This window comes from Ranitomeya variabilis, chromosome 1, assembly GCF_051348905.1.
Source record: "Ranitomeya variabilis isolate aRanVar5 chromosome 1, aRanVar5.hap1, whole genome shotgun sequence".
NCBI classification, from domain to species: Eukaryota; Metazoa; Chordata; class Amphibia; order Anura; family Dendrobatidae; genus Ranitomeya; species Ranitomeya variabilis.
Genome location: NC_135232.1, coordinates 122,649,745 through 122,663,079, shown reverse-complemented (window position 1 = coordinate 122,663,079; position 13,335 = coordinate 122,649,745). Strand labels below are relative to the sequence as shown.

General features: G+C 40.1%; 1 protein-coding gene across 2 annotated transcripts in view; it reads left to right on the top strand.

The window, feature by feature from the left end:
- HAPLN1 (hyaluronan and proteoglycan link protein 1) overlaps positions 1 to 13,335 on the top strand; it is a 256,807-nt gene that overhangs the window by 145,467 nt on the left and 98,005 nt on the right. Inside the window, exons 1-2 of one of the 2 annotated variants that reach the window (XM_077288672.1) lie at positions 1,135 to 1,180; positions 1,569 to 1,696. In XM_077288672.1, the coding sequence (XP_077144787.1) occupies positions 1,597 to 1,696 (100 nt within the window). In that variant the 5' untranslated portion in view covers positions 1,135 to 1,180; positions 1,569 to 1,596. Of the gene's footprint in view, positions 1 to 1,134; positions 1,181 to 1,568; positions 1,697 to 13,335 lie in introns of those variants that run through there. The other variant, XM_077288661.1, reaches the window with a different exon arrangement.

Genomic DNA, 13,335 nt, shown 5'->3' with positions numbered 1-13,335 from the left:
AGGGGTGACTAATCTAAGGGCCATTTGGATATTTACACCATCCTTCGGGGGCTGTACAAACTCCGCCCACAAAGTACATCCTAACTCTGGCACTGATTTCAGGATGTAATCTTTCATTGCAGGCCCTTCAATGTTCAGTAGTGAACACTGCGTGTGTGTGCTAACAGAGCAAGAAGAAATTATTGAGCTTGTAGCAATCAAAATACAGCTCCTTGCCCAAGAATGTGGTCCCTGAGAATCTGCTCAGGGGCCTGATAAAAGGTCATCAAGGGCCGTAAATGGCCCTGGCGTCTGAGGTTCCCCACCCCTGCTTTAGAATGACTCGTGTCCAACCTCTAATCCATTTTTTCCCTATGGAGCTGTCAAGTGCTACACTTTGCTTTTTCTGGTGGCTTCATAGAGAATAAATAGAATGGCGCTTGGGCATCTGATCTGTCATTCCATATTGTAATGGGGATAAAAGTGTTCTGTTGGAGATAAAAATTCCCCATTCTCCTAGTGGGTGCGTATCCCAGCAGTCGGACCATAACTGATCAGCAAGATATTACCTATGAACATTGATAGCAAGTGATGTTTTTGCAGGATAATCCGTTTATCATGTAGATAATTGCATAAAAAATCTGATTCATCTCTACTCACCCCAAAGATTAAATTAAATGTTCTAAATAATTCTGTGATCATTTTTTGTTTCATACAAAAGTTTTTCTATGTTGTATGCATGTAAACAAGGTAAAAATTAGATTACACCTTCTGGTATCTCAAGAGCTGATAAATCCTTTCTGTCATAAATAAAAGGAAAATATATATATATATTTTAGTTTATATTATTCATTTCATGTATTTTATTATCTATGTGGTATTTTATTTCATCCCACAAATATATGCAAACCTTGTTACAAATCGCCCTTTAATCTCTAGTAAGTTGACATTTTACATCCTCCGTCATACATTCTATTAGTTACATTTTCCTTCTTTACCATTATTAACCCCTTTTAACTAATTAATGTGCCGACTAGCCATAAGGTCCTCTCTGCAGAGGCTGAATGCAGCGATTTCCCATACACGTTAAATATACGTGTCAGCATTCTAGGTAGCTGGGAATTGAGAATCAATCTCTACGACTGCAGTGGTAGCATATAGTACTACCACGCCGTAAAAAAAAACATGATTTCACACTACGGTACATATCAGGTTAAATCGGATGGTGCAAATGATTCAAATAATTAATAGCTATTTTATATCTCATTGACCCGTCCAACTATAAATTATTTATTTCAACAAAATCAATCTAGCTGTTCTATCACGTATAAATAAGTAAGAATTAATGTAATTTCCTTGCAATAATTCAAGTTAATTGGCTACGGCCCTTCTCTATAGTGTAAAGTGTAAGGCCACCATATGGCTGTTGACACATTTACCTTGTTTCCTATCAGTTGCTGTAACTTCTGTAGTGCAGAACAGGACCAGCAATGTTGTCAGGCATTTTCCCATTGATGGTAATGCTGTAACAAGTTCGGCAGCAGGAGCAGCAGTTTTCACAAGCCTCTTTCTATGTTATGCATTTTCAGTGAAGGGAGATCCATTTAGTATCCGAAGATGAAGAAGGTACTTTTCCTGGTGCTAATCTCCTTCTGTTGGGCTGATCATCATGCCAGGAACTCCACACTGCACCATGACAGGATCATTCAAGTCCACGGTAAGTCTACGCTATAAGTGGGCATGTAGATTTCATTTCTGGCTTCTACGTGATATACAATATGTTTGCTGTTTGATTCTTCCCATCTCCCTGGCTCATATTATGCTGCATTGACTTTCGCCCCATCCAACCTTCTTTTTTTTTTCTCTTTAACTTTTGCTAAGTTTGCATTTGTATTCTGATTCTGCAATGTTTGCTGCTCCTAATAAAGTGACCCTGGGTTTCCATTTCTGCAGTAAGGTATCACTGATGTGTGGGAAAATCTTGTTCTCTCTCTTTGATCACATCCATTTAATGTTACTGCAGTGTCCTTCACTCTAGAGATAGGAGATGTATTAATATCCTAACGTACGGAACGGCTGCATGATACTGATACTGCGCTGATGCCCATGTTCTATAACCAGCATTATTTGTGACTTACATTTTTGTATTGTTTTGATTATTTCCTCGCTTATACACTATGCATCTGCAGCAAAATCTAAATCTGCAGTGCACGGCAGCTTTTCCAGTTTTGGCACGAGTAGTTAAAAGTCACATTGCCAGGAAAACTCGAAGCTTGCATATTGTCAGGTTATGGCAAATTTATCCAATCTGTATATATTTATTAGATAAAAATAGAAAAATGCTAAAGAGGGAGCCACGTTCAACTGTGACAGGAAAAGGTTACACTTACAGAGGGGCAGAGGGCTATATGTACACACAGTGACATATTTTAATGACAGCTGTAGCTCTTACGATGTGATATGTGGGATCTCATTAATGTGTCATATAAAATGTATTCAGCTGCCTTCTGCCAGAATGACTGGGGTATTTTGCTTTACAGGCCCCTCTGACATATATTCTCATGTCAGCACTGTCCATTGTGACATACTGATGCCCAAGACAAGGCAGGTTGTCAGATTGCCCCACACGTGAATGTGTTGGGTGGTGACAGTCGTTATCGGCACCACCATTTTGTTAATTTTCTGTCAGTACAATGACTGGATTATATTGTATAGTAAAATACTGTATGTGAAGAGTTAAATACTGTATGTAATTGATGTGACAGCTTCGTCTCAGCCTGAATGTTGTCATTTTCTGGGAATAACATCTTTTTGCAGCATACATTGGATCTGTCAAGTTTGCCGTGATAGAAATGTGTGAACATAGGCCTCATTTATTAAAACAGGAAAACTAGTCCTTGTTGTCCGTAGCAACCAATAGGAGCTCAGCTTATATTTCTTAAAACGTTCTCTGTGACTTTGCTTATTTTTTCATATGGGGCTAAGAACTTGCAGGTAGTTGTTAACTACCTGATTTTGCCCAGCGACGATCTCTGCGGTCTGTGATCCAGGTTGTTACTCTTCGGCTTCATTTGACCTCACTTCAACATCAACAGGCAAAACCCAAGAAAAAACAAAGCAAAATGAACATAAATCCTACAGTAAGTAAAGAGTAATGATACATGTAAGTAACATAAGGTTCATAAGGTTAACACTATTTTGATCAAAAAGAGAAAAAATAATTCCACCGCAACAAGGTGTACCTAGTCGGGATGGTCCTATCCAGTCTCTAGTACCTTACCCTGTGGCAGCCAACCTAAATGTGAATAACACCAGAGCAGGAGAGGCACCCGACTGTTCAGTCAGCTGTCCATGGGATGCTATATAGATAAAATACCAATCTCAGAAATCGTGGCCATGTCCCTCTTTGTACAAAGTACAAGAAACAACAGCAAAACCAAAGAAATGAGCCAGATCATATCTCAGCACAGCAACACTTCCTCTTATGGTCTGCTCTTGTAATATGGTGTTAATGCTGACATCATGCTGAGTGACAGCCGGCTCTTTCTGTCTAATTGTCAATCGGCATGGCATCGGCAGTGATCCATTCGGTAGGGCAGAGCTGAAGTGAAGACGCTGCACTGTGGCCATGACATCACTGGAAAAAGGAGAATCACCGGCAAGTGCGGCCTGTTTCTGCTCTGGGCTGGCAGAAGTCATTGCTAGGTAGAACAGGCAGGTAGGGCAACTGACTGCTTTTAGCCACATGCAAAAAAAACTAAGCAAAGTTCTGGACAATCCCTATAAAAAGCCTTAGAACAATGAACGTTGCACTGTTACTGATAATTAGTTTATTTTTCATGTAGTTTTCATTGATAAAGCCTTCTTAGTCCTTCCGGTCTAATATGTACTAAACAAACTAAACTAATACCCTAGCTGTCATCCAAGAAATCAATGCTTTACAGTGTTGGCAATTTGCATCGAAAACAATGCCCCACCTTAACAGCCCCTCCCATTCAAGTCTGTTACCTGCCCATTGCCTGCTTTCTCAAATGGGGATCCCGAGGCACAGAAAATGCGGTATCACTGACTTACCGGAGGTTTCAGGCATTTTCTGCAACATTATTCAAATTTGATGACTTCTCCAGCAGCCTGTAAGGTTTCTGTCAGCATCCTGAGCATAATAGGGAGAGCAAATGTAAACTCCTCCTTTGCATATAATTATAATGTCTAGTACTTCCTCTGTTATATTGATAATTTGTTGCTAAAAAGGTATGGTTGCTGTCACTACTGTAAGAGCCTTTGTTGTTTTTCTTACTATCAAATTTGACTATATTTTATATTTAATGGAAAGATCAGCACTGCATTACTTATTTTCACATCAACACAATAGACAACCCAAAGTAACCTGACAGATCCCCAACCATTGGGTACCAGTGGGTACCAGTGTTACCCATTGTGTAATGGATTCAGCAGTACATTAAAGAGCAAGTGTGAATTTAGCATTGACCCACAAGAAGCTGCAGAAAGTCAGTAGACCAAAGCACGGAGAATATTTGACTCCCTAGAATGGAGTCTTTGTACCCCTGCATGCTACCATACACACTCTGATGGGTGCTGATATATAGAAATATTCTGAGAAGGTTTTGTACAATTTCTACTTTTTTAACAAGCTACAGATGGAGATGGCAAGTGTAAAATGGCAATGGGACAGGTCCTTGATGGGAGTTTTGTGTCACTGACGTGGTTAGCCTCAATGTCGTACAGTCCAGAAAGCACAATTAGTGCTGAGAGTTTTGTTTTTTTTAAGAGGGCAGCTGTCCTTTCAGTTTCATTGTATTGCTTCTCGTGTTATCATGCGCAAATGAGAATCAGTGAGACCAGGCGTATGCTCATGAGAATAGTAGTCATCAGCCAACGCCTGACCAGTGGTAACCTTTTCACCCCCTGTCACAGTTGCTAGCTCACACGCTGTCCTCTGTGTGACAATGTGGAAACAGCAGCCCTGTGATGGGCGGTAACATCAGTAAAGTTACCACTAATCAGAGCTGGTGTTTCCTGCGCTGTCATTCAGATGACAGCATGGAAACCGCAGGATTTTCAGCCCCCCCCTATTCATTTGAATGGGGCCCAGTTTCGGGACCAAGTGTGGGTACTGTTCTGGTACCCTAACCAAGCTTTTTATAAAATTCGGCCAAACCTGACAGACACAAATATCTACGTGTCCACCCATCTCTACCCATTTCACAACATACTATTTTAGCAGATTATTTAATCTCAACTTGCGTAAATGTTCACAATAACAGTAATTTTGACCAGGGGTGCCCACACGTTTACATGCAAATGTGTATCAAGTGTTTCTTATTTTAAAGGGGTTATCCTCTTTCAGAAAATCCCAGTTCCCAGGCATATTTTGATATGATAAATATTTCACTTTACTCACAATCCTGGATTACACCACTGAGTCTCAAATGCTGAAACCCGGTAAATGATATTAGCACCAGCACTGAGGTTACTTCGACAGCTTGGCAGCCAATTACTGAACTTCGTGATCGCAGAGTTCCCAGATTTGCGTAATTTATTTTTTTCATAACAAACTGCACCCAGGGACTGGGATTTTAGGAAAGAAGACAACCCTTTTAATACTATAATTTAGCATAGATGAAAAGATTAGTCAGAATTTTATGCCCTTACTATGATTTGCATACTAAAAAGTAAGTTTAACTTTACCCACGTCTTCAACATATTTCTGAAGATTTGACATAATGTTGATTAATAAATCATGTAAATGGCTCAGATAGCATAATTGAAATGGCTGTCTATGCACCTCACATGTCCGGATAGGGTGCAGTCTGAAGAAACACTGCTCCCAAGACCTGTGTCTCAATGACACGAGTTGCATTGTAAACATAAATATAGTGGCATGTTAAATTTTGGGCACTCCTGGTCAAAATTACTGTTACTGTGAACAATTAACCCTTCTTGTGTCTCCCCTTTGATGTGGGCTCCAGCACTGAGCCATAAATGTACAGCGCATGTCGTGCCTCTCCCTTTGATGTGAGCTCCGGCACTGAGCCCACATCTTTCTTGGCATGTCAGTTGTTTTGAACAGCTGACATGTGCTCCTAATAGCCGCGGGTGGAATCACAATCCACCCGCGGCTGTTAACCTGTTAAATGGCGCTGTCCATTGCTGACAGTGGCATTCAATGTGATCGCGACAGAATCGCGTCACTAATCCCGCCCCCATCAGTGTCACATGACCGCAGGTTGCCGATGTGTTGGCATGACAACCTGGGATCTGCAGCAGACCCCTGTGGTTGTCATTGCCAGATGACAAAAAGTAAAAAAAAGTTTTTTAAAATATAAAAAAATAAAAAGTTAAAATCCTCCACCTATTTGGCCCATTCAAAATAAAACTAAAAAAAAAAAAAAAATACACATATTTGGTATCGTCGCGTTCAGAATCACCCGATCTATCAATATGTAAAAAGAATTAATAGGACCAATAAAAGGCGTAGCGAAAAAAAGTCAAAATGACAGAATTACCTTTTTTAGGTCTCCGCAATATTGCATTAAAATGCAATTACGGGAAATCAAAAGATCGTATCTACACCAAAATGGTATAAATAAAAACTTCAGCTGGGCACATAAAAAATAAGCCATCACCCAGCATATGGTGAACATGGTAAAAAAAATAATCCAAAAAACAGTTGTGGAATTGCTCTTTTTTTGCAATTTCACTGCACTTGGAATTATTTTCCCATTTTCCAGTATACAATATGGTAAAACCAATCGTATCATTCAAAACTACAACACATCCAACAAAAAACAAGCCCTCACATGGCTATATGGAAAAGTAAAAAAGTTATGGCTCTGAGAAGAAGGGGAGTGAAAAACAAATGTAAAAATGAAAAATGGCTGCGGCTTGAAGGGGTTAAGCAAGTTGAAGATGATCTCTAAATGGCCTAAAGTTAAAGATGACACATTTCCTTTGTCCTTAGGCCAAAAACAAATATATAGTTATTTTTCACATTTTACAAATTACAATAAGGAAAATGGGCTGATGCAAAACTTTGGGCACCCTGCATGGTTAGTACCTAGCAGCACATCCTTTTGCAAATATCACAGCTTGTAAGCATTTTTGTAGCCATCTAAGAGTCTTTCAATTCTTGTTTGATGGATTTTCATCCATTCTTCATGTTCTGTGAGATTTCTGGGTCGTCTTGCAAGCATTTCTATTTTAAGGTATAGCCACAGATTTACAATGATGTTCTGATCAAGGGACTGTGAGGGCCATTGTAAAACCTTCAGCTTACACTTTCTGAGGCAGGCTATTGTGGGTTTTGACATTGGTTTAGGATGTTTATCCATTTGTAGATTCCATCTTTTTTTCAACTTCAGCTTTCTTACAGATGGTAAGTTTGCATTAAGAATTTGTTGAAATTTCATTGAATCCATTCCTCCCTCTACCCACAAAATGTTTCCCATGCCATTGGCTGCAACACAATCTCAAAGCATGATTTATCCACCCTATGATTAATGGCTGGCGAGATGTTCTTTTCCTACAATCATGTGCCTTTTTTTCTCCACACATACCTTTGATTATTGAGGCCAAAGAGTTCTATCTTAACTTCATCAGTACACAGGATTTGTTTCCAAAATGCACCAGACTTTTGTTGAGATATTTTTGCATACTTCTGTTGCTGAATTTTATGGTGAGGGTGCAGGAGGGGTTTTCTTCTGATGACTCCTCCATGAAGGCCATATTTGTGCAGGTGTCTATGAACAGTAGAACTATGTACCACAACTCCAGAGTCTGCTAAATCTTTCTGATGGTCTTTTGCAGTCAAGCATTGGGTTCACATTTACCTCTCTAGCAATCCTATGAGCAGCTCTCACTGAAACTTTACTTGGTCTTCCAGACCTTATCTTGACCTCCACAGTTTTTGTTAATTTCTATTTCTTATTTACATTTCGAACTGATGAAAGTTCAAATTGAAAACGCTTTGCTATCTTCTTATAGCCTTCTCCTACTTTTTGGGCAACCATCATTTTCATTTTCAGAGTGATAGGCAGCTGTTTAGAAAAAGCCATGGTTGCTGTTTTTTGTCATAAGGTTAGAGGAGGCTGGGTTTTTATAAAGCTGGGAAATTTGCATCACCTGGCCTTTCGTAATGATGATCATTGCTTCGGCCCTTTTTCTTTATTGTAATTTTTAAAATGAAAAAAATTACATTATATATAGTGATGAGCGAGTATACTCGTTGCTCAGGTTTTCCCGAGCATGCTCGGGTGATCTCTGAGTATTTGTTATTGCTCAGAGATATAGTTTTTATCACCTCAGTTGCATGATTTACAGCTGCCAGATACGCTGAATACATGTGAGGAATGCCTGTTTGTTAGGGAATTCCCACATGTATTCAGCCTGTCCAGCAGTTGTAAATCAGGCTGCTGAGGTGATGAAAATTATATCTCCGAGCAATAACAAATACTCAGAGAGCACCCGAGCATGCTTGGGAAAACCCGAGCAACGAGTATACTCGCTCATCACTAATTATATATAAAGTTGGGAAATAAGTATTTTATACACTGCCAATTTTGCAAGATTTCTTACATACAAAGAATGGAGGGGTCTGTAATTTTTATCGTAGGCACACCCAGCCACAACCCATCTTCAGCACTCTTACCGAGGCAAGGAGGTTGTTGGCCAAAATCTCGCAATACAGGACCCCATTCATCCTCCCTTTAATACAGTGTAGTTGTCCTGTTCTCTTTGCACAAAAGCACCCCCAAAGTATGATGTTTCCTCCACCATGCTTCACGGTTGGGATGGTGTTCTTGAGGTTGTACTCATCCTTCTTCCTCCAAACACTGCGCGTTCCGTTGAAACCAAAAAGTTCTATTTTGGCCTCATCTGACCACATGACCTTCTCCCATACCTCTTCTGGATCATTCAGATGGTCATTAGTGAACTTCAAATGGTCCTGGACATGTGCTGGTGTGAGCAGGGGGTCCTTGCATGACCTGCAGGATTTAATCCATGATGGCGTAGTGTGTTACTAACAGTAATGTTGGAGACAGTGGTCCCAGCTCTTAGGTCATTGAGCAGGTCCTCCCATGTAGTTCTGCGCTGATTCCTGATCTTTCTCAGAATAATCCTTTCCCCACGAGATGAGATCTTGCATGTTGCATGAAGCCTCAAACCTAGAAAGATTGCCAGTTATCTTGTGTTTCTTACATTTTCTAATAATTGTGCCAACAGTTGTCGTCGTCTCACCAAGCTTCTTGCCTATTGTCCTGTAGCCCATCCCAGCCTTGTACAGGTCTGAAGTTTTGTCCTTGGTGTGCTTAGACAAAAATTTGGTAATTTCATTTTCAACTTGTTTAACTGTTTAGATAACAGTAATATTGAACAGGGGTGCCCAAACTTTTACATGCCACTGTACCTCGCGTGAGCAGAAAGTGTAGAATCGTTTGACAAAAGGAGAAATAATACTGTATGCTCAGTTGGCCAAAAATATACAGTATATTTCCTATTCTTTCACAAACTTCTCCTTCATCAGCTCTTGGAGGCAAGTGTGCTTTCGATGCATCTCCTGTCAATTGACACACAGGTCACAAGCAGTGTTCCTTCAGACTGCAGCCGATCATGACACATGACTAAGATGGGCTCTGTTTTAATTATGTGACAGGGCCATTTTATTACATTAATGGATAACCCTTTTAGGGTCACAAATACTATGCATTTACTTTTTACTATTTTTCTTAAAGGTAACCTTTCATGTTGAAAATGGTATCTGATCTACTGTATAGGCAGGATGTTATAGAGCACGAGGAGCTGTTCAGGTTGCTATACATTTTTGTGGGCAAAATTTCAGTAAAATCGACATTTTATTCATTAAACTTCCTGATGTTAGTATGCATATGTGAAAAGTGAGCAGTCCTATTTAGTGATTGACATCCTTCCCTGTATGATTGTTCATACAGAGATAGATGTCAATCACTGAGTAGAACTTGACTGACGTGCATACAAACACCCGGGATTTCAATGAATAAAATGCAGGTTTTACTAAAAATTTTCCATAAAAATGTATATCAATCTGATCAGTTACTCTGATCCTATACCATGCTGTTCTCAATTCAGCGCTGGTTTTAGACAAAGTGGGACCCTAATCAAAAAGTAAAGTGTTTCCCCAAATTCTAACATATTGCATCATCACACACAAACATTTAGCTAAAAAAAAGTCAGTTCACCACTTTCATTGCTCTGCACCCTGGTGGGAATGGAGTCCTTGCACAGAGCCGCCCTGATATGGGTAGAGGCACATACAAAAAATATTAAGTATAACATTTCACTTTTATTATATTGATTTAAAAAATTGTGACTGACCTATCACAGAGGTTAGGGCAGACAGATGCGGTACGGCGTTCAAGCATTAGTCATGGTAAAACCGCCCTAACCTCTGTAATATGTCTGAATTTTTTAAATCACTGTTATAAAAGTGAAGTTTTATACTTACTTTTCATTGCTGGAGTATTCCTCTTTTTTACACAAACATTTAGAATGCATTTACGTGTGCTGAGTTCAGGCTGATAAATAATATCAACAATTTTCAATTCGCTTGGTGCTTATTTACTGGTCTATTTACACTGACGAAGAGTTATGGGCACAGAATGATAACAAGAAGATCATTCTGTCCCCCAAACAGTATCATGCTATCAGTTGCATATCTTCAGTTTATACTGGGCAATTGGCTGCAGAGAATGATTATTTTTGTTCCGGCATAAGCAACCCTATTACCCTATGAATGAGCAGCATTTTGCTCATTCGTTGGGCAATTGTGAACATATAGTGATGAGCAAACATACTCGTTACTCGAGATTTCCCAAGCACGCTCGGGTGTCCTCTGAGTATTTTTTAGTGCTCAGAGATTTAGTTTTTTCACCACAGCGGGATGATTTACAGCTACTAGCCAGCTTGATTGCATGTGGGGATTCCCTAGCAACCAGGCAACCCCCACATGTACTTAGCCTGGCTAGTAGCTGTAAATAATTCAGCTGAGGCGATGAAAACTAAATCTCCGAGCACTAAAAAATACTTGGAGGACACCCGAGCGTGCTCGGGAAATCTCGAGTAACGAGTATATTGGCTCATCACTACCGACATGTTTATACCTGTGAGCTCTCGTTTACACACACACACACACAATGCATGACACACACATACATGGACGTACCCAGGATCAAAACTAGGGAGGGCAAGCCATGTTCATTCAGGTTGTAAAATTTTAGAACACAAAAGATGAATGAAACCAAAATTTTAAGAAAATGATATGAAATTATAGCAGTGCTTTTATTAGTTATTACAATTATTTGCTTGCAAACAAAATTAGATATTTATTCTAATTACATGTCTTATACTAATATAATTTTTCTTGGGTTTGAAGAAAACTTGTTCAAAACTTTTGTTTCAATCCAGTCCTGATTTTCCTTGAAGAATTTCTGATGGACGCTCATCAAACACAACCTAGTCAGTCTGTCCTCACCCATTGTACTTCTGAGCCAGGTCTTTACCCTTCGAAGGGTACTGAAAAACAGTAGCAGTTGTGGATGGGAAAGCTCTTAAAATGAAGAGTGCATGCCTTATTGTAGGGAAAAAAATATTAGCTTCCTCCAAAAGTACAGCCACTTCAATGTACTTTAATTTGTCTTCTGCTAAATCCTTCTTTTACCACAGATTATACCACAAATCTAATTCTGCAGCGATATCACCCAATCCATAAAACTCCATTAAAGACTTTGCATTTTTTTCCAAATCTTTTGAAGCCATTTTTAGCATGTATGAATGAAGAAGATAGGATAAGGCAAAAGCAGGTGTATTTTCGTGTGAGAATCTAACATTCAAAGATAAAGTTAGGGAGTCAAGATAAGGGATGATCAACGACCATCTCCAGTATTCAATTGCAGTCTCAGATGGTGGATTACTTCTGTGTATTTGCTTTTGAGCAATTCATGGTACTGATAACTCAACCCCAACTTTCTCTGCGATATCATGTGATTATTTTAAGTAATTATTCAGAAACATGCTCAATTTTTTGTTGATCCTTCTTGATGACATCAAGGATTTGGGCAATATGTTTCCTCACCATAATCAAATTCGTATAAGAAATGACTTAACTTACCTTTTTAGAACCAGTTTCTTATATCCATTTAGGCAGCCTCGATGTCTTCTAAATGTAAATAAGAAGGTAAACTAAAACATTATAACTGGAATAAATTTGAATGACTAATTGTTTCAAAGAAACAGGTGCGCTCACATGCTTCGTATTTCTGCATTTATGCAGCTCTAGTTAGCACAGTGTAAATGCAGTGAAACGCAGCTCCGTAATGCATCCCAGCAAAATCAATGGCTTTTTCTGAAATGCCTTTCACATGGTCCGTCTTTTTGCAGATGCGCTTTGCACTGCAAAGTGCGTTCGCAAAAAGAATGACCATGTCAATTCTTTTTGCCCTTTCTTTCTGTGCTTTTTACTCACCTCGCGGGGTTCACACGGTGATCGCTCATCATCCCTGCACCGTAGGACCTAGCACAGGAACTTAAACAGCACCATGTGACTGGGCGACATCACCGGTCACATGGTGCTTCCGGGTCCTAGAGCCCGCGCTCACTGTGGCCTGGTGCAGGATCAGAAGACACCGGTGGTCATCGGGGGAGTGCTGCAAGGTAAGTATAAAGCACAGGAATAATAATAATATTATTTTTTTGCTTATAAGGCTTCCCATATCATATGCAGCCCCCATAGGGCTCCCATATCATATACAGCCCCCCAAAGGGCTCCCATATCATATACAGCCTCCCCATAGGGCTCCTATATCATATACAGCCTCCCTATAGGGCTCCCATAACATATACAGCCTCCCCATAGGGCTCCCATATCATATACAGCCTCTCCATAGGGCTCCTATATCATATACAGCCTCCCTATAGGGCTCCCATAACATATACAGCCTCCCCATAGGGCTCCCATATCATATGCAGCCCCCATAGGGCTCCCATATCATATACAGCCCCCCAAAGGGCTCCCAAATCATATACAGCCCCCCATAGGGCTCCCATATCATATACAGCCTCCCCATAGGGCTTCTATATCATATACAGCCCCCATAGGGCTCCCATATCATATACAGCCTCCCCATAGGGCTCCTGTATCATATACAGCCTCCCCATAGGGCTCCCTTTTCATATACAGCCTCCCCATAGGGCTCCCATATCATATGCAGCCCCCATAGGACTCCCACATCATATACAGCCCCTCAAAGGGCTCCCATATCATATACAGCCTCCCCGTAGGGCTCCTATATAATATACAGCCCC